Source organism: Drosophila bipectinata, chromosome 3R, assembly GCF_030179905.1.
Source record: "Drosophila bipectinata strain 14024-0381.07 chromosome 3R, DbipHiC1v2, whole genome shotgun sequence".
Classification (NCBI taxonomy): Eukaryota; Metazoa; Arthropoda; class Insecta; order Diptera; family Drosophilidae; genus Drosophila; species Drosophila bipectinata.
Genome location: NC_091739.1, coordinates 6691695 through 6715106, shown reverse-complemented (window position 1 = coordinate 6715106; position 23412 = coordinate 6691695). Strand labels below are relative to the sequence as shown.

Below are 23412 nucleotides of genomic sequence, written 5' to 3'. Positions count from 1 at the left end.
GAAATCGCACAATCAAATCACAACGGAGGCGCAACCCTTTTTTGCTTTATTGACTCAATTTTCCCTTGAAGGAGCTTTCGCCTTGTGGCTTTTTGTTGGGGCTTCGGCTTGGGGTTTTATACTCAAGATTTTTAATTAAGTAGGTAAAATGAGCCCCTTGTAATTCAGTCGCCTGGCTCTGATTAAATTACATCATATTCATAAATAAAGAACAAATTTTGTGAGGCACGTCGCCCTGGATTAGACAAAAGCCGCACATGTGCTCGGAACGAGTGTTGGATGCCATTATAAAGGATTTACGATGCCGTTAGGCAAGTCAAAGCTGTTTAATTAGGCAAATCCCCCCCACTTCACCACCACCCACGAACTTGCCCCAAAACTTGGTCCAACCCAAGCATTAATTAACAATCAGTGCAAGGCTTTTGCATACAAGACACATTGATGTCTTAATTGCCGATTGTAAACCGTTTGGCCTTAGGTCCTGTCTCTCCTAATTTCCCGATTTGGTAGCTATAATTATGGAGATGTTTGGTTTTTTTTTCATATGTTGAACTTACCGGTACATTGTTGATGGTAAATCGAAGTTCAGCCCGCGGTCGGGATGGCGAAATACTGCAATTGGCCCGTAAAACATCGCCGGGCTCGTAGCGTGTATTCTCCGTAAAGAGCTGCGGGCGCTTCTCCGGAAACTCTGAAATTATGGAAATGGAATGGTCAGACCTAGTTGTAATACACTAAATCAATAAGTTACATTATGTTGTAACAGTCTTGTTGTAATGAAACCGTTGGGGTTACATTGCAAAGATACTTACCCGCAACTTGCATTTGGGCGTACGCCGTGGCCGTAGAGTATAGCGGTGCATCCGCCGTAACTTCGCAGCTGAATTGTCCGGAGAGGCTGAAGCTCACGTTGCGTATCAGCACCATTGTGGAATTTGAGCCGCTCTCCTGTAAAGAAATTTTAAAAGTCATATAACCGAAAAATCCCGATACGACGAAGTCCAGAAAAAAGAGGAAACTTACGTCCACCCGGATACTGGGATGATAAAAGACCTTTGTGTGAGGATATTCTCCTGGAGTGTAGCGGTAGAACTCAAACTGACCACGGTAGAACTTGATGGAGTACAGTGGTGCCCCGTCCAGTTGGTAATTGCATCGCAGAGCCACCGATTGGCCCCTTCGCACCGCCGGAGGTTGCACCAGCAGGTTGACATCACGCAGCGAAGCCTGTCCGGCATCTGTTTGACAAAAAATAGAGGGGGGATTTGAGATGTGATTTTTAAAATAAAATAGGGTTTTATAAAGGGCTCTGCTTGAAATTCATAGACTTTAAGGTTGGAAATATTTAGAAAATTGAATTTCAAACTACTTATAATCATTCAAGTACATTTGATTTATGTTAAGACTAATAACTGCACTGGAAGGGCATTCGGTGGACATAGACAGTCCTACCAGTCCTAAATAGTGAAAGCCACAACATGGACAGGCTGACATTGCAGGCTTCTCCCGTTCGGTAGCCTGTGACAATATTGAATCAGTCCCGTCATCGTGGCCTCTTTCTTGGGCATCCCACGGGATTAAGAGTTGCAGCTGCGAGCGCACCATGAAGCAGGCTCCAGGATGGTTAAGGCCTTAAGACCATAACAATCGAGCCCATTACCAGGACGAGGATACCAGTAGGCTCTCACCATATACGTACGTGTAACCATTTTCCCTTTTGCATTTTCCGATCCCATCATCTCCATCGTAGTCGATGATGGCAGTCGGCAAAGTTGACTGACTACATCAAAAAGCAATTTTCCATTTGTTTTACAATATGGCCGACCCTGTCGCTTATCCTTGCCACCCACACACGCTTCCCATTCTCACACACAGACACACACACACGCATATTCGCACTGACTGATACATAGACACATCTGTATGACTTCGACGTGTGTTTGCGCCGAGAGTGTGTTTGGCTTTCCATAAACTCGAAAATCGTTTAAGCCGCCTTACGAGAAGTTGTAAACCTCTTTGCTGCCAGTTTTTTTTTGCCTCTGCTCCTGTTTCTGCAGAGGCCCTCTTCATGTCCTATTTTCCTGCTTTTTTTCTCACTCGTTTTGCTATTTTTGCGCCAGTGCTTTGTTTCAAATACAAATCGTGATAGGAACACAGCATAATCAGTACCGTAAAGGAATTGGTGTTACACTGAGAAAGTAACTTCATTTAACTTCTTATATTAATTTTATAAACATATTAGCTTTTGCGTTATTGAGTATTTTTCATCTGCTGAAGAAAGCCTTATAACAATGGAATATTATTCAATTCTTCTCAAAAGTAAGTTAATTGATGGTATTTTGCAAAACTAAACAAAAGCGAGTTTGTAAAATTTTTAAAATTCACAATAAAAGGAATGTTTTTTTTCTGTTTCATATTTACAAAAAATCCCCTTCAATGTTGAACTGCAACGCCCTCTTAGCCCGCTGATGGGGCGTGGCACAATATCCTCTCGACTACTGCTTGTTGCTTTTCCTACTATTTGAGCATTATTCTTCCTGCTGTTTCATCTTCCTTTCCATCGACAGCTTCCTGCTGAGTTGTCTTCTATTTGTATGATTTTATGCCTACTAATTTTTTCGCACCCGATGTCTGAAGTCTGAAGTCTCAGCCTGGGGCCATTTGCCTTTGTAAATTAGGCCAGGCTTAGCTCTACGTCAGCCTCCTGCAGTGGCAGTGGCTGTTGCAGATTTCCCCGTGCTACCCTATGGCAAAGGAGTTGGAGTCGACAGCTTAGCTTGATAAAGGCAATGGTGATGAATTTTGGTCAGAAGTGATTTTTTTAAGCTGCAAAAACTTTATGGCCCTTCGATGGCTTGCTGCTGGGGATCTCTTTCCAAATCGGGTTTACTCAGCAACAGAAGCTTAGCTAGATTTGAAGCCGGAAAACTCTGCATGTGTCCCACAGCCATAATGACCTTAAATTTTTCGATTGCCCTCAACGGTTTTCCTCCTCAACCATTGCCCTTTAGCCCTCCCCTTCGTAATTTTCCTCTCGTTTTCCATGGAAACTTTTATGCAACTTTGCCACGACAAAAGAGGCAAAAAATGGGGGAAAAACGAGAGGAAAATTGTGAAATATGTGCAGCTGTGATCATAAAACGTTTATTGACTGCAAAATTCAATATATCATGCATTCACCATTATGACAATATGCAGTTGCACAAACACTCCCATACAGGACGATGTATGCGTGCCATGGGTGTCGTCAAAAGGAGCAAAATGCTCCAAAGCAGAGTGAGGGAAATAGAGTTGAAGTCGAAGTCATTCATTGTGTTTGCATTCCTTTGATATCAATCATAGGATTTTTCCATTTCCGTGAAAATAAAACAGAGAATATATAGTATACCCTATTTGAGTAAGGGTTGATTTAAAATATTAAGAGATCTTAGTCTTTGGAAAGTTAATTAACTTTTTAGAGACTACGCCTCTGATGTCAATACATATGTAAAAATGCTTCAGCTGTAGGTCCTCCCGCACTTTGATAAACTTTCCCTAACGCAACCGAGCTCAGCTCAGATTTAGTTACAAATGAGCGCGGTAAATGCAATGGGCGGGTTATTTGATGTAGTCTAGCCCCACAGTCTGAAATCTGAGTTCTGGAAACAGGGGGAGAGAGCAGCTGTTGGTAAACTAAAGCCAGACTAACTTTTTGCAGACATGTGAGTTGTCCGAGGCACTCGAAGTGTATGGAAATCTAAAGAGGGAGCTAGAGTGCAAGCCATGTGATGAACTCGGCTGTGATAATTTATGGATAATATTTTTATTGTCCAAAGAAGGAGCAGACGCCGGAATATGAGCGAAGTCGACGCCAAGATACTACCAAAACTAATTTAACTTATTGTCTGGCACTCATCCTGTTTTTCCACCGTTTTTCCAGGAGGTTTTCCGCTTATTCCGTTGCGGTTTTCCGGAGCATGATGTGCAATAATATCTCATAAAATGGAATGGCAACAGAAAAAAATGTAAATGGGGGGAGCCATGTTGTTTGGTATTAAGCTTTAGTTTTTAAGTTATTTTCTCTTGGTGAAATGTCAATTTAGCCAAGCCATAAAAAAAAATGAAAATAAGATAAACAGCAAACAAGCCCCTCTGCTCCTTCTCCTCTTCCGGGTGAAAATTGGTTTTCCGGATGATACGGCAACATCCAATAAAAGTTTTAAAGTTAAACAATCTACGAGGCCGACAATAACAAAATTTTACACATGAATTCTTCATGTAATTACGCGTGGCCAAAACGAAACAAAATTAACAAAAATATAAATTGCGCGGTTGCAACACACAAACAGGATTAAACAGATACACATATACATATATATAGAGGAACGAGCCTCTGGGCAGAGTATATATAAACATATATACAAGTCTGTGGCATTTTGTGATAATTAACGCAATATTTCAGCTACACAAATTACTAGGGACTCGCAATATCGTATAACTTTGCCAACAACAAGCGAAAAAAAAATGCCAGCAATTATTTAGCATAATGCATAAGCAACTACAACAATATACATATATATTTTAGAAAGGGAAAGAGAATGAAAATATTTGCATAAATTTTATACAGCACAAAATTTGAGTTGAAATTACATTTGAAGTGGGTGGGAAAATGCTGGGCAGTGGGACAGGGCAGTGAGTGCTCTACGGTCAACATTTTTGTAGACAAATTGGCGCTGTTACAGTTTTGAAAAGTTTCTGACATATTTCGCTTGGCCACTGTTGGAGAAAGAGAAAGCCAGTGATAGAGTGAAAGAGGCAGGGACAGCCAGAGTGTGTGAGGGAGTGGAGATAGACAAAGCCGGCATGATATAATTATGTGTTGAATTATGAATTGAAATGTTGAAAAGTTTTTATAGTTTTATGTGCTGCGAAAACTTGCCATTCAACTAACATTTTTGGCCAACATTTATTGCTAATTCCAACTGACTGCCAGCGTGAGTGTGAATGTTTTTGTTAGATGTTTTTAATACCATCACATCATCATAAGAAATTATAGTCAGCTTCTAACAAATAATGGCCAGCAAAATGGTGTTGCCTGCCACACTATTGGTATATTTAAATTCAATTACTTTGACATTTAATGGAGGCTGAAGGAGGCACACAGAGAAAATGATTAATTATGAATTATTGCTGACAGACGTGTATTTCCTGTTGCTGGTTGAGGATCAACTTTCATTTGCATGATAATGTTTGCTGACTTGTGTTCTGCTCATTCGACTGTTGTCCTTTCTTCTGTGGCTGATTCCTGTTTTATGGTTGTGTGGCCGTTTTTTTTTATAAAAAGGAGTTTCAGAATTTGGCCAACAGTCAGTCATCAATAAGCCTGTCAGAGGACATGTGCGCAACAGCCATCACATTCTATATCTCCGGCTTTATCTTCGGCTTCTCAGCTTCGTATTTGCATGCGCCCAATAAACATAAAAATGAATGCTTGCCATGTGGGTGGCCTGGCTTTTGTTGTTGTTTCTCGGGTTTTGGCCTGCAGGATGCCACTTCGAATGCTTCACATCATATCAATTCAATTATATTTTATATCACACAGTTGGAACACAAGCCCGAGGAAAACGGCTCCATGCTGTTAACTATGTATATTCCTGTAGTACCCGTCGAGCAAGTATTGTTATAGCTCGGCTTTTCAGACACTAGTTTGATATTTAACTCACACATGCATAGTTTAATTAAATTTTGGCAACCTGGATCATAAGCACCTTAAGAGGCTTATTCGATAATTGTTTTTACCCAGTTGGCTTGGTTCTCTTTGTTGAAAGTTCGAGGTGTTGATTACTTCGGTTTTGTGTAAAATTGATTTTGTGGCTAATTGTTTGGCACACAGCCGTCCCGAGGGCTAATTCCTTCCATTTATCCCAAGCATCATACACGCCCAGGTAAACAAAGGCAATCAGAGAAAGGTGAGGTGCGTGTTTTGGCCCTGGTAACAAATTGCAATGAACAGTGGTTGTGTGTGTCGGGGGCGATTGGGTGCCTGCATGCGGCTGATGAGCCAAAAATAAACCACCACACGAACCTTTTGTAATTAAATGTTGGAAGCAATTTCACGCCCAAAACCAATTCACGCAAGCCCAAAGGTGAGAGAGATTCTACCACTTTTACGCCGCTGCTTTCACTTGTCCTATCTCTTTCCCTCCCACTCCCACCATCTCTTTCTCTCGCTACATGTCCTGTCAGTTTTTGGGGGTTTGGTTTAAATAAATTTCAACAAAATGTGCGTAATTAATGCGCCAAACTGAACAGAGGCCTCTATAAATCGCTGGCCATCAATTTGTCTAGCTGCGGATTAAATGTACATTGAAAATAAATCGTAGCCCATATTTTGAAGTTGAATCATAGTTTTATACCATCAAGGTTTGAAATAGTGGTAAAAGGTTATGGTTTAGGGAGAATCTTCTTGCTTATATCTCGTAATATAGCTTATCTCTTGCTTAACATAATGTGTTTTAAGTATCTAGGGTATTTTTAATGATACTTATGGAGTGGAATATATTTTTTAGCTAAAAACAATCAGAAATTGTTAAAATAAATTTGTTAAGATGAGCCACAAAACCATTTTGCTAGAATTTCTAGTAATGGTTACATTATATTAATGAAATTGTAGCTCATTCGAGTTAAATTAATATTTTGGGCACTTATGGTATTTAGAGGTAAATAGTAATTTTTTTGACCATCTTTTTACCATCTTAACATTTAACACCTCTTAACCTTTAGCCATGAAAACACCATAATTTTTTTTTAGTGCATAACTATGCTTTTGTGCAATTGTGTGGTCAGACCATGTTGCACGCACAAACAGCGGCCTTTGGGTTTTCTTATCGACTGCCACTGGCCATTGATTGCAGTTCATTAAACACGCTCAGGCTCACGCACCGGCTTTCATTTAATTTTCGCTGCTTGCCGGCTTGTGAACAACCCTGTACAAGCCAGTGGCCATTTTGGCCAACACCTGATGACTTGGCTCATTAGCCGGGCGTCTCTTTCACACCAGCTGACACCTGGGCTTGGCCAGTGGGGCCATAACCTCTTCGCTGTGCATATATTTTTATAATGCCCCCACTTGCCCACACTTCGGTCACCTTTGCCGACAGGTTCCTCGCTTTCAACCCCAATCTGTATCTCGGGGCCATTATTGTTGATTGCTTATTCATGCATTCATTCATTTATTCATATGCCAGAAGAATCTTGAGGAACTCGAGTGATGAGCACTTTGCTTGTGTTTGCCTTGTTATGAAAACGAAAGTTTTCCGTTCCTTCGGCCCATAGCCGAACTAGCCGAAAATTAATTGCCCTGCCCGTGCTCGGCTGTTTATATTTTAAATTAATTATAAATATTTATTTATCCTGATTAGCTAAGTGGGTGGCCTGGCCAGAAGCCCCTCCCTTGATATTTCAATCTCTGGTCCCCACACTTCTCTCGCAATACTGGGGCTTAACCAAATTGATTTCAGTTTGTTTTAGCCATGCACAGCTCTTTTGCGGGGCCATCTATTATAAAGAGTTGGCTTTAAAGCCAGCCAACCAGCCAGCAAGCCAGCCACAAGTCCAACCAATCAGCCAACGGCAATGAAACCCCAATTGCACGCCGGCTGTCGATTACTCTTGGTATACACTGGGAGCAAGTAATTAAATCAATAATAACATTGAAAACCAGAAACATACTGCCTTAAGCATTTTTTGTCAGGTTTAAGTAAAAGGAATTAAAACCATTCAGAGGTCATCATGAGGTCATTCAAAAATTTAAATTAGATTATGAAATTGGGGTAAATAATTGTGTATACGTCCTCATGATATTTTCTTCACTGTACTCTTATCCGAGTCAGTTGCCTTGCTAACCGGATTCATTTTTCCCATTCCACTGTCTTGCTCGTCTTTGTGGTTTTCTATAATTGATGGCAGCATCAATTTCCAAACGAAATAATCAAGCAATATAGTAGATGGTCAGGGGAAAAAAGCTGGCCACCCGCCCAGCCACAAGTGTACAGGATGCAGGATATATATCCTACGATAGCCGGCTATATAGTATAGTATATGTATGTGGCCGGCTCACGTAGCCCGATTTGCCATGTTTCGTTGCTTTCCTGCTTTTTTGCTTCCTGAAGCTGCATACTTTCGTGGGCCAAAGTTAATTTCAGGTTTAAGTGGCAGCAACTGCAGCTGCTGCAGCCGAATTATTGAAGGCAACAGCAACAAGGGCAAAAACAGGGACCGGGATTGGGATTGGGATTGGCACTGGGATGGGGATGGGGATTGGGTGAAAACGTTTAAATGAAAAACACGAGTCAATTTATATTGCGCTGCCAACGCTGCTGATGTACCGCTCCCCCTTTGCCGTTTGCCCCCTTTTACGACCACCAATGCGAGCCATTTAATCTTCTTCCATTTCTTGGCGCTATTTTCAAATGTTTTTCTTTGCTGTTTAGCCATTTTTTGCTGGTGTGGCAGTTGTAGCGCTTTAGACAGGGCACAAAAACCAAAACCATATACAAGCGATGTGCTGTGTGTTGGTTTTTTGGCCGGGCATGTGTGTATGTTAGTGTCCTTTTTTTCTTTTGGCCAAAACTGTACAGAAATCTGCACAAAAATGCACGGAAATTCATCTTGATTTGTGTTGAGCGTTTTTATTTATTTCTTTTTGTTTTTTTTTTCCACCCGTTGGCGTTCTTCCCCTGTATATCTTATTCAAGGGCTGGAACTGCTGCCGTTTTTTCATTCTACACATCTCTATATCACTTTGGTTTGGCGGTTTGTCTGCTCTGCTTTATCCCCCCACCACCGCCTTTGGCTTTTTCCCAGGAGGCGTGGCGCACTAAATCAGAGACATTTAAGCGCGTTTTGTTAAAAGTCACTTACTGCACTCGACCATGGCTCATTTGCCGGCTTCTACTTACCACAAAGGACGCCGAACAGGAACAGGAATTGTAGCATGTTGCTGCTGTAGTTGCAACTACCATGGCTGTGATTGTGGAGGCTAGGGCTGTTGCTGCTGCCGCTTCTGCTGTTGCTGCTTCTGGTGATGTGACTTTTGTTTGTTGTGATTTCTGTGTGACAGTGACACCTACGCTCCGTGTCTGTTGACGGCAACATGTTGCCTGCTTTGTGACTTTGCATTTCCGCGTTATTCACGCTGCAGTTGCAATCTGCCTCGGATTCTGCTCCTGCTGCTCTGAGTGATGTGGCTAATGTTGATAGTGTCTGCCACATTGTCAGCGCTCTGCCCGTGCGACACTAATTAAGTGCGATATTAAAGTCTGCTTGTCTGCGCGGTTCTCCGCTAAATTATGCTAATTTATATTCTAATATTTCTTTCACTTTATTACGTATTTTGATTTTCTTTTTTGCGGATTTCTGTTATGTTTTTCGCACTGGGAAACTTTTCAACTTTTCACGTCACTCTCGCTTGCCTTCTCTTTCTGGTTCTGTTCGACTGTCTCTTTCATCGCGTCCTACGACCGCGTCACGCAACCATCAGAAATGCGACTGAACGACTGAAAGACGCACGAAGTCCACCGACGATACAAATGCTACAATCGCCGACGATGTTGCTGCCAGTTGTCAGTTGCTGTTGATGTTGCTGCTGCTGCTTATGTCTGCCGGCAACATGTTGCCTGGAAAATGGTCGACAGTTGTTGTTCCGCGAAATTGTTTGTCTCCTGACATTTATGGATACTTTTAGTACCGCTCCTAATTGCACAAGAGCTCCTCCTCAACGATGCGCCCTGCAATATAGTTGGAAGAAGAAACGAAAGTCAGAAAACATTTCAATTAGTTGTTGACAAAATGCTACCAGGCAAAAATATTAATTTTATTGCCCCTCGTAAACTGTACAAAGTTCCAAATAAAAATTGCTGCCACATTCCAGCGATCGTCACGTGCCGCGGCCGTTTTTCGGATTGATTTATGCGCCCAGGGACCCGTGAGGGATAGGAAATGCCAATGACCCATGGGGCCGTTCCTGATGCCCTATGTGACCCTGTGCTCGGTGCCCATTGACCTTACTCAATCGCTTCGGGGATCGCACAAAAATGTAACCCCGGGACTAATTAGCTGACGGCACCAGTCACTGGAGTCACCGACAACAAAGGCATCCAATTTGGATTTGGGTATTTCGCTGGCCGCTCAGCAATTGGGATTTGCATTATTTACGACTTTCCCCAGTGCTCAATTATGCGCTTCCCTGCAGGAAGCTGCACATTTTCTGCCAGTCCTTCAAACTATCAACTAGCTGCCATCTCTCTTTTCAATAAAAAAAAAAAAAAGAGTTTCGAATCTATCCGCTTCCTGTTTCGGCATTGTTGCAGAAACTGTGTCCTTAACAAAGGGTTGTAATTGTTTCTGGTATCACACAGGGCAGAAAAAGGTGTGTAATTTTCCATTAAAATCATAATAAAGGTCAATTAATATGCCAATTACTTAAAGTAGTTAAAAAAAATGCATTAAAACGTTATAGAACGTTTTTATTAGTGGCGGATGTGGCAAAGTAAAGCCTCCTTTACTTTTGGATTTTGACTTTTTGCCTAAAAAATAAGTTAACTAAGCTAAAAAGAGTATATTTATTTATTTTTTATTTTTTTTTAGCCAAAAAGCTTACTTAAGCTACTGAAAGTGTTACAATTCTGTCCAGTGGATGCAAAGTTTGGCTAATTGCTGGGACAGCTTCGACATTGTTCCATAAATTCGCAGCTGACGGAAAATCGTGCGTTGAAACCAAAAATCACTTCCGCCTGGTCATCGGCTTTCGGATGGGGTAATAGAGGGTTAGGGAGGCGTAAAGGGGCGGGGCACAACCGAAGGGCTGCACTTCACACATCATTTCCTCTGCTCAACATTTATTATGCCATTTGTGTGAGACCGAATTGTCACAATTAGTCGTCGGGAGTGGGAACGGGAGGCAGCCAAGGGCCACAATGTTGCAGCTATATATAGACCTGTCCCCCGATTTTTCCCTGCGTAGACCCCTTACCGCCTCTTGGCAGCCCCCATCATCCACTCCACCATTGTTGAGAGGCCTCGGATTCATTTATAATATTTTGTCATTGTCTGGTCCTGCGCTTGCTGTATTTTATTAATTTGTTTGTCATATTTTCACGTTTGTTTATTGATTAAAATGTGCGCACAGGCGTCTGACATTTCTGAGCGGGGTCTGCTGCCACCCGTTGTTGTTGTCCCTGCGGTTTCGGATGCTGTTGCTGTAATCTTTTCCTTTTTTTTCATTTGTTGTAAACATGTGTTGCCAGCAACATTATCACTGCTGTTGCTCTTGTTTCTGGTGTTATTGCCGCTGCATTGTTATTTTTATTTCACCCCACAACACCCCACACTTCTGTTTGCTGTCTGGTATTTTAAATAAAACATCATTTTTTGTAATTGTTGCCTCAGTGTGAAACATTCTATTGCCCCATCGTTCGCTCCCATGCCTTCCCCATTTCCCTATTTTTTGTTTACCTAGGCTACAGTTGCAAACAATTCCTCTTCGACCCGGCCTAGGCCCATGCCCCAGCCCAGCCCAGCCCCACTTTTCCATTTTCCCTGTTTTGTTTGTACAAATTATTATGAATGATAATTTTGTCTGTCGCATTTTTCATGCATTTTTCCATCCTCTGACGCTTTTATGGCCTCTATTGTTGTTTTTATGCCTGTGGCTTTGTTTTATGAATTTCATAATTAATTGTGTTTGACATATTTTATATGCTTTGACTTTGCCTTGCTATCCATTTTTACATTTTGATTGATTTTCCCTAATATTTTCTCATTTATCATCATTGAAAACCAAAGGCAGAGAGTGCAAACAAAGGATGGAGCATTGAGTATTTGCAATTTGTTGTTTTACACGCCACAAAAGAAGACTTTTCTAATTTTTGTATGTATGCTCATACTTTATTCTATTCATTTTAATTAGCTCTAATACAATTATTGACTTAAACCCCTAGAAGTCACTGTCAGGCAGAAAACATCTGTATTGTAATTGTAATTGTCGGTTGGGGCCATTCTTTCCTCAGAAGAGAATTTCCACATGTGTAACTGAAGCTTGTCGCTGGCATTTGGCATGTTTTGGCCAAAAAGATAAATGACAAAAGACAATTAGCTAACTGAAAGAGGGAAGCCTCTTAGACTTCTCCATCGCGAGTTGGTTTTAATTAAAAGCAGATTAGCATTGCGCGTGCAGAAAATTTGCGTGGGAGGCCGGTTGGTGAACTCCCGACTCGAGCCACTTTTCCAGGAAAACGATTGCCCCCCAACCTACCCGAATTTTCTTTGTGTTCGTTGGGGTCGGCAGTCAAACGCAAACTCATTCGCTTTTCAGGCCATTTCAGGCGCATTTGTCTGGAGACATTGACAATGACAGCGGCTCAAGTGTAGCAAGTATGTATTTTCCGGGGGGTATTTGGGTGGTTCTTAGCTTGACTGTTCCAGACAATTGCCGGCATAGCATAAAGCCAATGGCATTTTGAGTGCCTTCTCTGTTACTTTTAATTCCAGAGCTTGAATGAAAATTTTGAATGCATATTCCTTAAATGCAACACTCCTTTGAGTGTGGGGGATGTCGGACGCATGGTTCTGGATATATTACTCGAAAGGCCTTGGTCGTTTCCCTCCGTGTGCAGCAACTCCTTGTTACTCGCCACATCAGTCACCGCTCACTTGACACATTTCGCCTGCCATGACGCAATTGGCACGAAAACATGCCCAGCACATGGGCAATAAAAGTTGCCAGCTACTCCAGTTGTTGCTCCTCTCGTGCTGATGACTTAAAAATAGCTACAAGTTTTTCACACCAAATTGCCAGAGCGTTGGGGCGTCGGGGCGTCGGGGCGTCGGGGCGTGCCAACAAATTGAAATGTTGAGTTCCAAGTTTCGGGGCTTCGTCAGACTATCAGCTGTCAGGTGAGCATGAGACTCAGTCGGAGAAAGTCTCTTGGATTGTCATAAATCTGTCGTTGCAGCCGATGACATTGATCCCGGAGGTGGTGCTATATTGGGATGGTTCCGGACTGTTTCAGTGGCTAAGCTAGCAGCTCTTCCTGTCGCAACCAACCCAAAAGTTTAAATGCCCATTGGCTTTGTTCACAGAAAATTAAAGTTAGCCTCAGGTTAATTACCCTGATATTTAGGTGTGATTAACCGATTAAACCAAAAATAGATGAAGCTTATTATATTTTTAAATAAATGACTAAGTTTTGGGTTTCAATTTTGGTTAAATGAGAGTTGAAATTATCCCTTTTAATTGCAGTGAATGATGCATAATTTTTTTTACATAATTAATGCAGATTGTGGATAAATGCACTCTCATTATATACCCTTTAAAATTTATTTTGCCCGCCCCATGATCGGCATGCGGTTAACCCCCCTGGAAGCCACCTGCCCCGCTCCACAACTCGACCCTCTTCATGTGGCAACTTTCCCACATTTGCGGTTCTTTCAATGCGGAGACTTCTGCATGAATGGCTTTTATTCATAATCATATTTTGTAAATTCATACGAATTCATTTTGGATTTTTTTTATTTCACTGATTGTGTTTTTTTATACCCTTGCAGAGGGTATTATAATTTTGTCCAAAAGTGTGCAACGCAGTGAAGGAGACATCTCCGACCCTATAAAGTATATATATTCTTGATCAGGATCACCTCCTGAGTTGATATGAGCATGTCCGTCTGTCCGTCTGTCTGTTTCTACGCAAACTAGTCTCTCAGTTTTAAAGCTATCGTCTTGAATCTTAGCACACACCCTTCTTTCTTTTGCACGCAGTATATAAGTCGGAACGGCCGGGATCGGCCGACTATATCCTATAGCTGCCATATAACTGATTGATCGGAAATGGTATAACTTTGGTGTTTTTAGAGTTAGAGAGTTCAAATTTGACATGAGAGCTATTTTTGGCAAAATAATACGACATGCCAAATTTCATAAGGATCGGCCGACTATATCCTATAGCTGCCATATAACTCAACGATCGGAAATGACCCAACTTTCGTGTTTTTGAAGATAGAAAGCTGGAATTTAGTACAGACTCTATTTTTGGTTAGTTGATCCAACCTACCAAATTTCATTAGGATCGGCAGACTATATCCTATAGCTGCCATATAACTGAACGATCGGAAATGACCCAACTTTTGTGTTTTTGAAGATAGAAAGCTGGAACTTGGTACAGATTATATTTTGATCCATCCTACCAAATTTCATAAGGATCGGCCAACTATATCCGATGTTTGCGATATATATCCGCTTTTAGCTGCAAGGGTATATAAACTTCGGCTCCGCCCGAAGTTAGCTTTCCTTTCTTGTTTTCAAGTGATTTCAGTGGCAACTTGACTTTGAATCTTTGCGCAGCTGCTTCTGTTTCCACTTTTGATGCCGCGAATTAATTAAAAGCTTCGCCCCATAGTTTAGAGAATGCTGGGCATTGTTGTTGGGGCTTAAGCTTCTGGTGATGCCTGCCACGCCCATTTTAGTATTTAACTCGCGATCCGCTGAGCGTGCGAAATTTATAAATGAGGCAACAAGACACAGAGCTGGAAATTCCCGAGAACTTTTGAGCTGAGTTGTTTTATGGTTTGTGCGGAACTTAAGTCATAAATAGGATTGCAGAAAATGGGTCTGGAGGCCATGTCCTAATGGAACTTGTTTTTACTTTCACTTTTTTTCTTAGCTCATCTCAAAAAGCATCATAATTTTAGGAACTGATTTGGTACGCAGCCCGCCTGACCCAGCTAATAACATTTGGCCTTTTCCGTTCCTTCATTTTTTCTGGCCAAATCTCACCCGAAATCCAATTACGAAAAGAGAAGGAAAACCCAAACTAAGGTCGAATTCCGCCCACCCACCTATCCATCCACCCACACACACACACCCCCCACACAGCACTTGAAATCCAATTTTCATAATAAGCATGAAAGGCAAGCGCCAAAAAAAGACAGAATAACGGATGCGAATTTAATAATAATATAATTTCGGCACAATTATCTCAACAAATTAAGCCAAACCGCCAAGCCGAGCAGAGCAGTTCAGTTCAAGTGAGCAGATCTAACACGGTTTCCTTGTTATTGTTGTTGGTGTTGTTATTGGGTGGGGCTGGGCGGTGGATGGCGGTGTCTGGTGGCTCCTTTTGACCCACAACGACAGCTCATTTTGCGGGCAACTCTCGTGGAGCACATGGGCCTGAGGTCGGGTCGGGCCCTCGTTCTATGTAATTAAATTGAAATTTCAATATTGCGAGTGCCCTGGCCCCGAGCAGAGGCCAGGCAGCTGCAACTGGAGAAGGGAAATCGTGGCAAGGGGAAAGGATGCGGTGCCAGAGCAGAAGCTGGAGCCGTAGAAGCCGGATCCAAGAGTCGGAGAGAATCCGGCGGAGGACCAGCAGCTGTCGTCGCGTTCGGCGAACTGGGCTGATTTATAAGCCACGGCCAAAAATGCTGCAAAATTAAAGTGTAATTTATGTGGCAGCCTCTCGCATATCCTGCGGATCCTGTTTATCCGCCGCCAAGTGCGTGAGTTGTCCGCTGCTAGGCGACCTTGCTATAGAGCCCAACACCCACAGCACCTACTTTGCCTTTACACTTGAAAAAAAATTATAGAAAAATGTCCTTCTACCGTGCGGTGAGGTTATTAAAAATTCCACAAAATTGCCCCTTTCTCTGGCCTTAAGTCTGAGCTTGGCAGCATAGCAAAAAATGTTTCGTACAGATTCTACTTATAAGGCATTACCCTTTCCATAATATTGCCACCTTTTAGCTTCGACTAAAGATTTTAATTTCAGTGACCGAATCAGCGATGTATGAGAAAAAATAAAAATACTTGGCAGACTTAATGTTGCCTGGCCAACTTTGACCCGCCAGCACTTCACCTGCCAACCGGCACCGCCACCCCGACCATACGCAAAGTGTTAATGTGTTTATGGAGCTGGTGACTTCGCCATACGTCCATGGTCCTGCGTAGCCGACTGGCTCTTTCTGCTTGCCACCCCCGCAGGATTCCCCTTCGTTTCTTGCCGCTCCGAGTGTCCTTTGCTCTTTTGCGCCGTTTGCCACTTGAGTTATTTAAATTGCGTAAGTGGAGCTGGCTGTGGGGCTGGCGGAAAAAAAAGATTGATAAAATATGTTAATTGCGCTTGTTGTGCCTCGAGGCGAGTATCTGCAACAGCGGCAGTTCTTGCATGAAATTGTCGCCAACAATGCTGAAAAGTTAATTTTCTTGGCATTCTGTAGCATGAATTTAAGGCGTTTTAATTATGTTTATTGCATACCTCACGATTCAGAGCCACCACACCCGCCCAGCTCCGAGCCACAGCGGCAATGGGTGGGAGCCTTGGTAAGTGGGTTCTTTGTTTCCGACGACTCAATGGCACAAACAGGAACAATTGCAGAGCTTTTCAATGGTCTGAGCGGGGCTTTGCTTTCCTCACCTGGCCATCTAATTAACCCAATTTCCAGTTCACGCTGGTGCCCAATTGCAATACCAATCACGCATTGTCGTCTGCGGTTTGTCTTTTCGGTCAGCTGCTTAATATTTGCAAGTGGGGAAGTTGCGTGAAATAAACTGAAAACCTGAAACCGAGGCACTCTGATCAGCAATCATATTTGGCCATGGACAAGTTATAACCAAGTATGTTTGTGGGTATGTACAATCAGCGGGTAAACAGCGGGAGAGATGGGAATGTGGCTGAAATGTGCCAAAACCCGGCCATAACCACACAAAACTTCAATTGAACAAAGTTTGCTGCTCACCTACTGAGTTGATTGTTCTAAATAACTAGCAATTATTTCAATTATAACTCACACTCTGCTTGGCTGGAATAGTGAATAGAATAAGCTTAAGTCTCCCACAGCTCTCATTGCCTTGTAGAACATAATTGGAGCATCCTGGTTATCCAACTAGGTCTGCTGTGTTTAAGAACGTAGTTTCAAGGCTTTAAGGGAAAATATGTCTTCAGGGATTGGCTTGATAAATTTTGAAGATTCAAGAAACTTCTAAGCTCATTATTGAGCGGATTATCGAGTTTATATAGCCAATTAATAACTTTAATAGTTGTGATTTATAATCCCTTTAATGTATGCTTTATGTATGTTCATACTATATGTATATCCATACCTGGCAAACATTTACACAAAATCAACAATCTAAACATGGTATTGCCAAATAGTACATATGCTTGGACCGTTTTCACGCTTGACCCACAATCAACACATTTCCCAGTTTAGCCTTTGACTCGGAACATTCAGTTAGGAGTATATGTACTGATTCGAGTCCTTTCTGGGCAAAGTCCTGTTATTGGCAGCCAATCGAGGGTTTGCTCTCTCGTTCTATCCTCTTTTTGGCAATTATTCGTGAGGTTTGCATCTGTTATGCTTGGGTTGGGTCCCAAGCCCAGGGTTACATAATCAAAAGCCAGGAGGCAGGGGAAACAAAAACAAGTAACCGATTGGAGGCATCTTTTATGTAGCTTGACTTTTGCCAGCGATCCCAAGGAGGCCAAAAATAAAACTTCCGAATTTGTTGTTGTTTAGTGTTTGTGTGTGTATGTGGCGCCCTCTATATTCACGTGGGCTCATAAATACAGCCAAGGTCATAATATGATATCAGAAAATAAAATCCCTAATCGATTTTATTTACTTAACTGTGAATCCTTTATAGGATAGAATCATAATTAGAACAAAAATATAAAAGATGTTTATTTGAAGCTAAAGAATATTTGTCTAGTTCCTATTTCTATGAGCCATATTGTAGGCTTGAGTGTATGTGTGCTTGTGTGGGTGGAAGTGCGTGTATGTTAGTGGCTTGTATATATCCTTCCTGGCTCTTTCCTGGCGTCTTTGGCTTTTGTTGACTCAATTTCCGTATTTAATGACCCGTTGCCAAATATGCCTGAAATTTTCAAACCGATTCCAGCTGCTGCCTGTTCGTACACACACGTGAGTTGTGTTTGTGTGTTTCTTTGGGTGTGTGTGTGACTGTGGTTTCATGATTGAGTTGAGCAAAAAAAACTGCAGGGCTTTACACTTTAAGACTGTCCAGTTGTGGCTTCTACGTCAGGACTATACAGAAACAGATTGCAATGAAAATTCAAGGGCTTAAGGGCTTTCTGGAATCATCAGAACATATTGCCGCATAACCGAACCTCTAATGATGATCATTCCTTTAACCTCAGCCACTACCATCCGGCAGCCAACTTAACATTAACCAATTCTCTATTAGCCAAGAGCTTCGCTGCGAACGTGAAATGAAAACAAATAACCGAAATGCGATACGCAATTATAGCTTAATCCCTGGCAATAATCAAATGCTATAACCTCGTGAACAACAATAAGCAACATGTGAGTGTGTGTGGGGGGTTGAGGGGCGCCTTTGTGCGTCTGTATGGGTGTCGCATTGCTTTTGATAATGGCGCATAAATGTTTTTTAACAACGCCAAACAAAGGCAATCGCAAAGCCCCTTAGAAAACCGAAACGAAACGAATAACGAAAATCAAAGGGGAGTTTGAGGACTGCAAATTGTGGGCAAAGCATCATGGCACATAAACAACAATAAACACGCTTGTCGACCTAACCATCCCCATCTCCATCCGTACCGTCCACCGTTCACCGTCCCAGGCCATCCAGCCACATTTGACCATATTATTGGGAAAGGATATATATAGGGTTCTATGGCCCGATTCGAGTTGAGTGAGACGGCGACTTTGGCATGCATGGGGCGTCGTCGTCTTTGTCCTTTGGCCGCCTCTTGTTTTCAATCCTTTGCACAAATAAAGTTTTTATGATGGCTATTTGTAACCTTTTCGGATTTGCCACCGCCGACGCTTTTTCCACTCAATACGGCCTAATAGCGGTTAGGTCCCTTTTCTCTCCACCTCGCAGCTTTGATTTAAAAATATGTTTTATCCCGGCAATCATTTAAAGGGAATGTGATTGTGTCCCTTTACATTTGTGTGACTTTGTCGAGAATATTTCTTTTCCACCCGATAACGTTGTCCTCATCTTCTTGACATCCTTGTTGAACAAATTCCTTTTGCATTTCCCATTGCCATTGCCATCCGAGATGTCTGCAACGAACGCATTTCCACGCTGCTGCTTGCTTTAAATTGCCATTTAATACTGTTTTTTCTTGTCATTAATTTTTGCCTTCTGGTCTGGGATTTATGTCTGAAATAATATTTGGATTGGCGAGCAATTTTTATTCAATATTTATTATGCTGCTTAAACACATAATTATATTGTATTAATTACTATTTATTTCTGTTTTTCTGCCGCTTCTGATTGAATTATTATGCACATGTGAGGTTGGCCTTTTAGCAGTCGTTTGTTTACCTATTAAATATCAATTTTTTAATTGCGACAGAAGCAAGGGTTGCTATTTCGTAGAAAATTGTATTATATTGCTAATACATTCAATTTTAATGTGTTCTTTGAGACGTGGAACTGAAAAGAGTAATAATCAGGACTGCGTAAACTTCTTACTTTTGATCATAACTTAATATTGCCAGTAAACCTTGTTTTTTATTCTTTAAGATGGTAGGCTTTCAATTGCCTATTCTCTAGAGTCTAGACTCAGGACTCCATAAGCTGGACTACCTACATTCCCTGACAATGTCCAAATAAGTTTATTTCTTTTCAAATCGCCTGACAATAGGAGTTATGTGCTTATGCGATAAATTTTTTATGTAATGCCAAAAGTTTTCTGCTGCTTCTACATAATTCGCAACGCTACATAAAACTGGGCGAAAAAATAGAGAGCGGCTAACTACTAAAAAGTCAATGTTGACATGCCAACGAAATGAACAACAAGCTAACTAAGGAAAAGCAAATGAATGAATTGTTGCTAACTGGCATATCAAAATGTGTCAATAAAAAACCATAAAAATATGATTCAACTCGTGCGTGATGAGCAGAGATCACAGCCTTTCCCCTCGGAGCTCCAAGTTGCTTGCTTCATCAACGACAACATGAGCATTATTGTCATTCGCATTTGAATCCTGTGGGTGGGTGTGTGTGGACCATATAAGATATATTCGGGTTGGTAGCGTGTTTGTCACACATATCCAATAAATTTACATTTTTATCGAAAAAGTTTCTCCCTGAAGTTGCTCCCTACTGCTTCACCAAAGCGGAAATATCAAAAATAAATCTCTGGCTTGTTTCCGTTGTTAGAATGCGAATAACAGCGTCTAACGCTTGTAATTGGCACACACAGACACAGCCACTGGCACTGACACACTGATACAGAAGCACAGTTCCACCCACATACACAGCCATGGCCGCTGACACATTTGAAACAAAAACATCAATTTGCGACTTTTAATGGCATCATCATTGACTCAATCAGCAGTGAAACTTTCATTTGCCACACATCCAATCTCCGTCAGAATCGAGGACGCAATACCAATGGCAACCGCTCGTCGTCTGCATCTTATGCTCTCCACTTTTTTATAATTCCCGGGAAAACGTGTACTTTTGTTGGAATAAATTGAATTGGTGTACCAAAATAGAAAATTTGTCTCTTCTAATGTAATTTCACAGAATCTATTGTTTACCTGTCTGTACTGACCCAGACGTTCTCATTGCCGCGTTTCTCATTTGAGAAATGGTTCTTTGATGCCAAATTAAATGATTTGTGAGTTCTTTTAGTTCTATACTCTTAGAGGTCACCAGTAGCGGATATTTTACGGCTCCCTTGTGGTTAAAGTGCCGCAAAAACTTCTATAGCTTTCCCCTTTTGTTTAGCTAACTTTGACTTTGTATCCTCTGATGTTTAATACGTATAAAACCCTGAAACAAAATTTTAAGCAAAAAGCAGATCTTGCAACCTTAAGAGAAGCCTTAGTCTTTATTTACTTATTTATAAAGTTTCGTGGGCTTGCTTCCAGAAACACAACTAGCATCTCCACTGCACATTAGGCCATGTTTGCTGTTACCACTTTATTGCCTATTGTCTTGGGCTGTTTGAGCATGCTGCTTGTCAATTCCATGCCCCTGCATTAGTCACGAAACTCGCCCTGCGTCACTCTAACCATTACCCTCTCCTAGAGCTTCCCGATTCGGACCTCCCCAGCCAGTGCCATTCATTGCGGCTGTCATTCAGCCATTCATTGCGGGAAAACGCGTTCAGTGCGTCATGGAAACGGCTGGATGTGGCGTGTAGGGGTCAGGAAAAGCTGAGAACAGCAAAAGGAGCAGAAAACTGGCCCTCGACTTGTTGTTTCAGTGCGTCTTCAAACGCACTCCTCGCCATTTCATTGCGTGGGCGTGAACGAGACGAGTGAGCGCTACGAAATGGATAGCCGGCCAAGCAAACAGTTCTTTGGAGGCGCGGTAGCTGTTGACCTTTGATGGATGGCGACAGCTGAGGTCAGCTTTTCAAAGGGTTGAGCTCCAGGCCAGTCAATTCGAAGAGAGGCCAAAAAGGGAGACTTGAATGATAAAATATGATGTTCATAATTGGGTAATTATTATCATACTTTACGCCAAACAGTGTATGGAGTGGTGTAAAAATGACTGAACAAAAAATACTAAGATTGTAAATATTAAAAACCTTTCACAGAGAATAAGAACTCAGAACGTTACCTCAAAGGATAATTATTTTTTCCTCTCCTTGCATAAGTCTTGGAGATTTTATATCAATAACTACAGAAAGGAATTTATCCCCCACTCTTCTGCACGGCAAGTGGCCCTTAACAACTTCGTAGCTGCAGCTTAATCAGGGCATCAGTACTGGGAGGTCCTTGGGCGGGGGAGAAATTAAAAACACTCATGCATAGATAATACCCGAGTCGTGCCGCAGTTGCTCGCCAGAGTTTACCTGCATAGCTGCCAGGAGCGCAAGTCGATAAGCCAGTCGCGCGAGGGAAAAGGATTTTAGCTAGATGAAAAAATGCCAGAACTGGGTAAAAGCTGGGAAGTCTGGCCATATTTACGTAAGCTTAAATCGCTCCATGTGTCCGTATGTGTACCTTGCTCTATGCTTGTGTGAATGAATTGGTGTGCATGATGGAGAAGCGTTTGCCATGTGCTGCAAATTTTTGCAGCTCCTTGCCGTTCCACGTTCGTTCGCTGTTCGGCTCCCTGGTCTCGAATAAACTATGCGGCGGCCACAGTGCGTATGAGTTATGCAGATAACGCTCAGCTCAGCCCGAAAGCGACAGTAGCGGCTGGCTGGCTGGCCGCAGAAAGTGTTTTACTCAAAGGCATTGTAACTCTTTTGAGGCGACTTCTTTGCCTTTATTCTCTGCATTCCCTGGGTTTTCTTTCTTCCTACCACACCGTGACAAACAATCTTAAGTGGATCATCGAAAAAAGGTCCTAGTATTCTTCATTGAAGCTATATATTCATCCAACTTTTTATTTATTTATTACTGACTCTAAATTTTGTGTATTAAATAAAACAAATAAGTTATATGATATAACCCATTCGAAAATATTATTTTTTCCGTATGCTTCCGTCTTCTTCAGTCGGCAACTTCAGTCGTTTTTTTGTTCTTTTGCAAACCGTTCTGAATTATTGGCAACTTGGGGGAGGCTAGTGGGTATTGAAAGGAGAAGAAGAACCAGAAAAATGACACCAAGTCTCGTAGATTCTTCTTTGGCCTGACAAAAGTTTCCAGCTCTGTATTATTTTTGAGAGATCATATTTTTTATCTGCGTCCCGCGCGTAGCTGCTCAAATTTAAATTAAAACTTCGGCACTTTTGCATTTTATCCTTGACTTTATGACTTTGGGTTAACATGGCAATGAAGTGATGCCGCTGCTCAGCTCCGCATTCGCCTCATTTCGAGGCAGGGCATGGGGTGCGTGTGAAACTTTGTGTCGACATTTTGCGGTTGTAAAGCGTCAAACGCTTAAAACTTAAATAGTTTTTCCTCCTCTTGTTGCTGCTTCGTTATTTTTTATTGTTTTATTTTGGGCGAGTGAAACGTTTTTGCTTTTATCGTTCAAGTTTGAGGGCTTTGGTTTTGCATTAAAAAAAGTTTGACTGGAAATTCGTTTTCATCCTTTCCTCTCGGCAAGTGTCTCTACAAACGCTCTTAGCATTTAACTTAATTTTATTAAAATTTTGCATATTTGTGTAATATTTTCATTTTTTTTTGTTGGCGACACCCACAGATATTTTTTATGAGGGCCAAAGGGCGAGTGTACGAGTATTTCCTTATCATGGTGCTAAAATGCGAAGTGCTTATTTGAATATTTTATAAATTTTTCATTCGCGCCTTATTTCGCAAAATATTTTCGCACACATTCTTTGGACAACTTTGACATTGAGTCGTGCACATGTGTGTGTGCGTAAAGTTGGGTGGGTGGGGCAGGGTGGAGTTGAGTGATTCTCTGTGTGAGTGTGTGGCTATATATGCTAAATGTCTGAAACACGTCTGTCTGGTAGC

At 41.7% G+C, this 23412-nt stretch overlaps 1 protein-coding gene across 1 annotated transcript in view; it reads right to left on the bottom strand.

The window, feature by feature from the left end:
• The window catches only part of beat-IIb (beaten path IIb), a 32288-nt gene that overhangs the window by 5691 nt on the left and 3185 nt on the right, over positions 1 to 23412 (bottom strand). Inside the window, exons 2-5 of the mRNA XM_017246816.3 lie at positions 8940 to 9767; positions 1024 to 1238; positions 813 to 948; positions 558 to 691 (exon numbers count right to left, since the gene is read on the bottom strand). Of these exons, the coding sequence (XP_017102305.2) occupies positions 558 to 691; positions 813 to 948; positions 1024 to 1238; positions 8940 to 9252 (798 nt within the window). The 5' untranslated portion in view covers positions 9253 to 9767. The remainder of the gene's footprint in view (positions 1 to 557; positions 692 to 812; positions 949 to 1023; positions 1239 to 8939; positions 9768 to 23412) is intronic.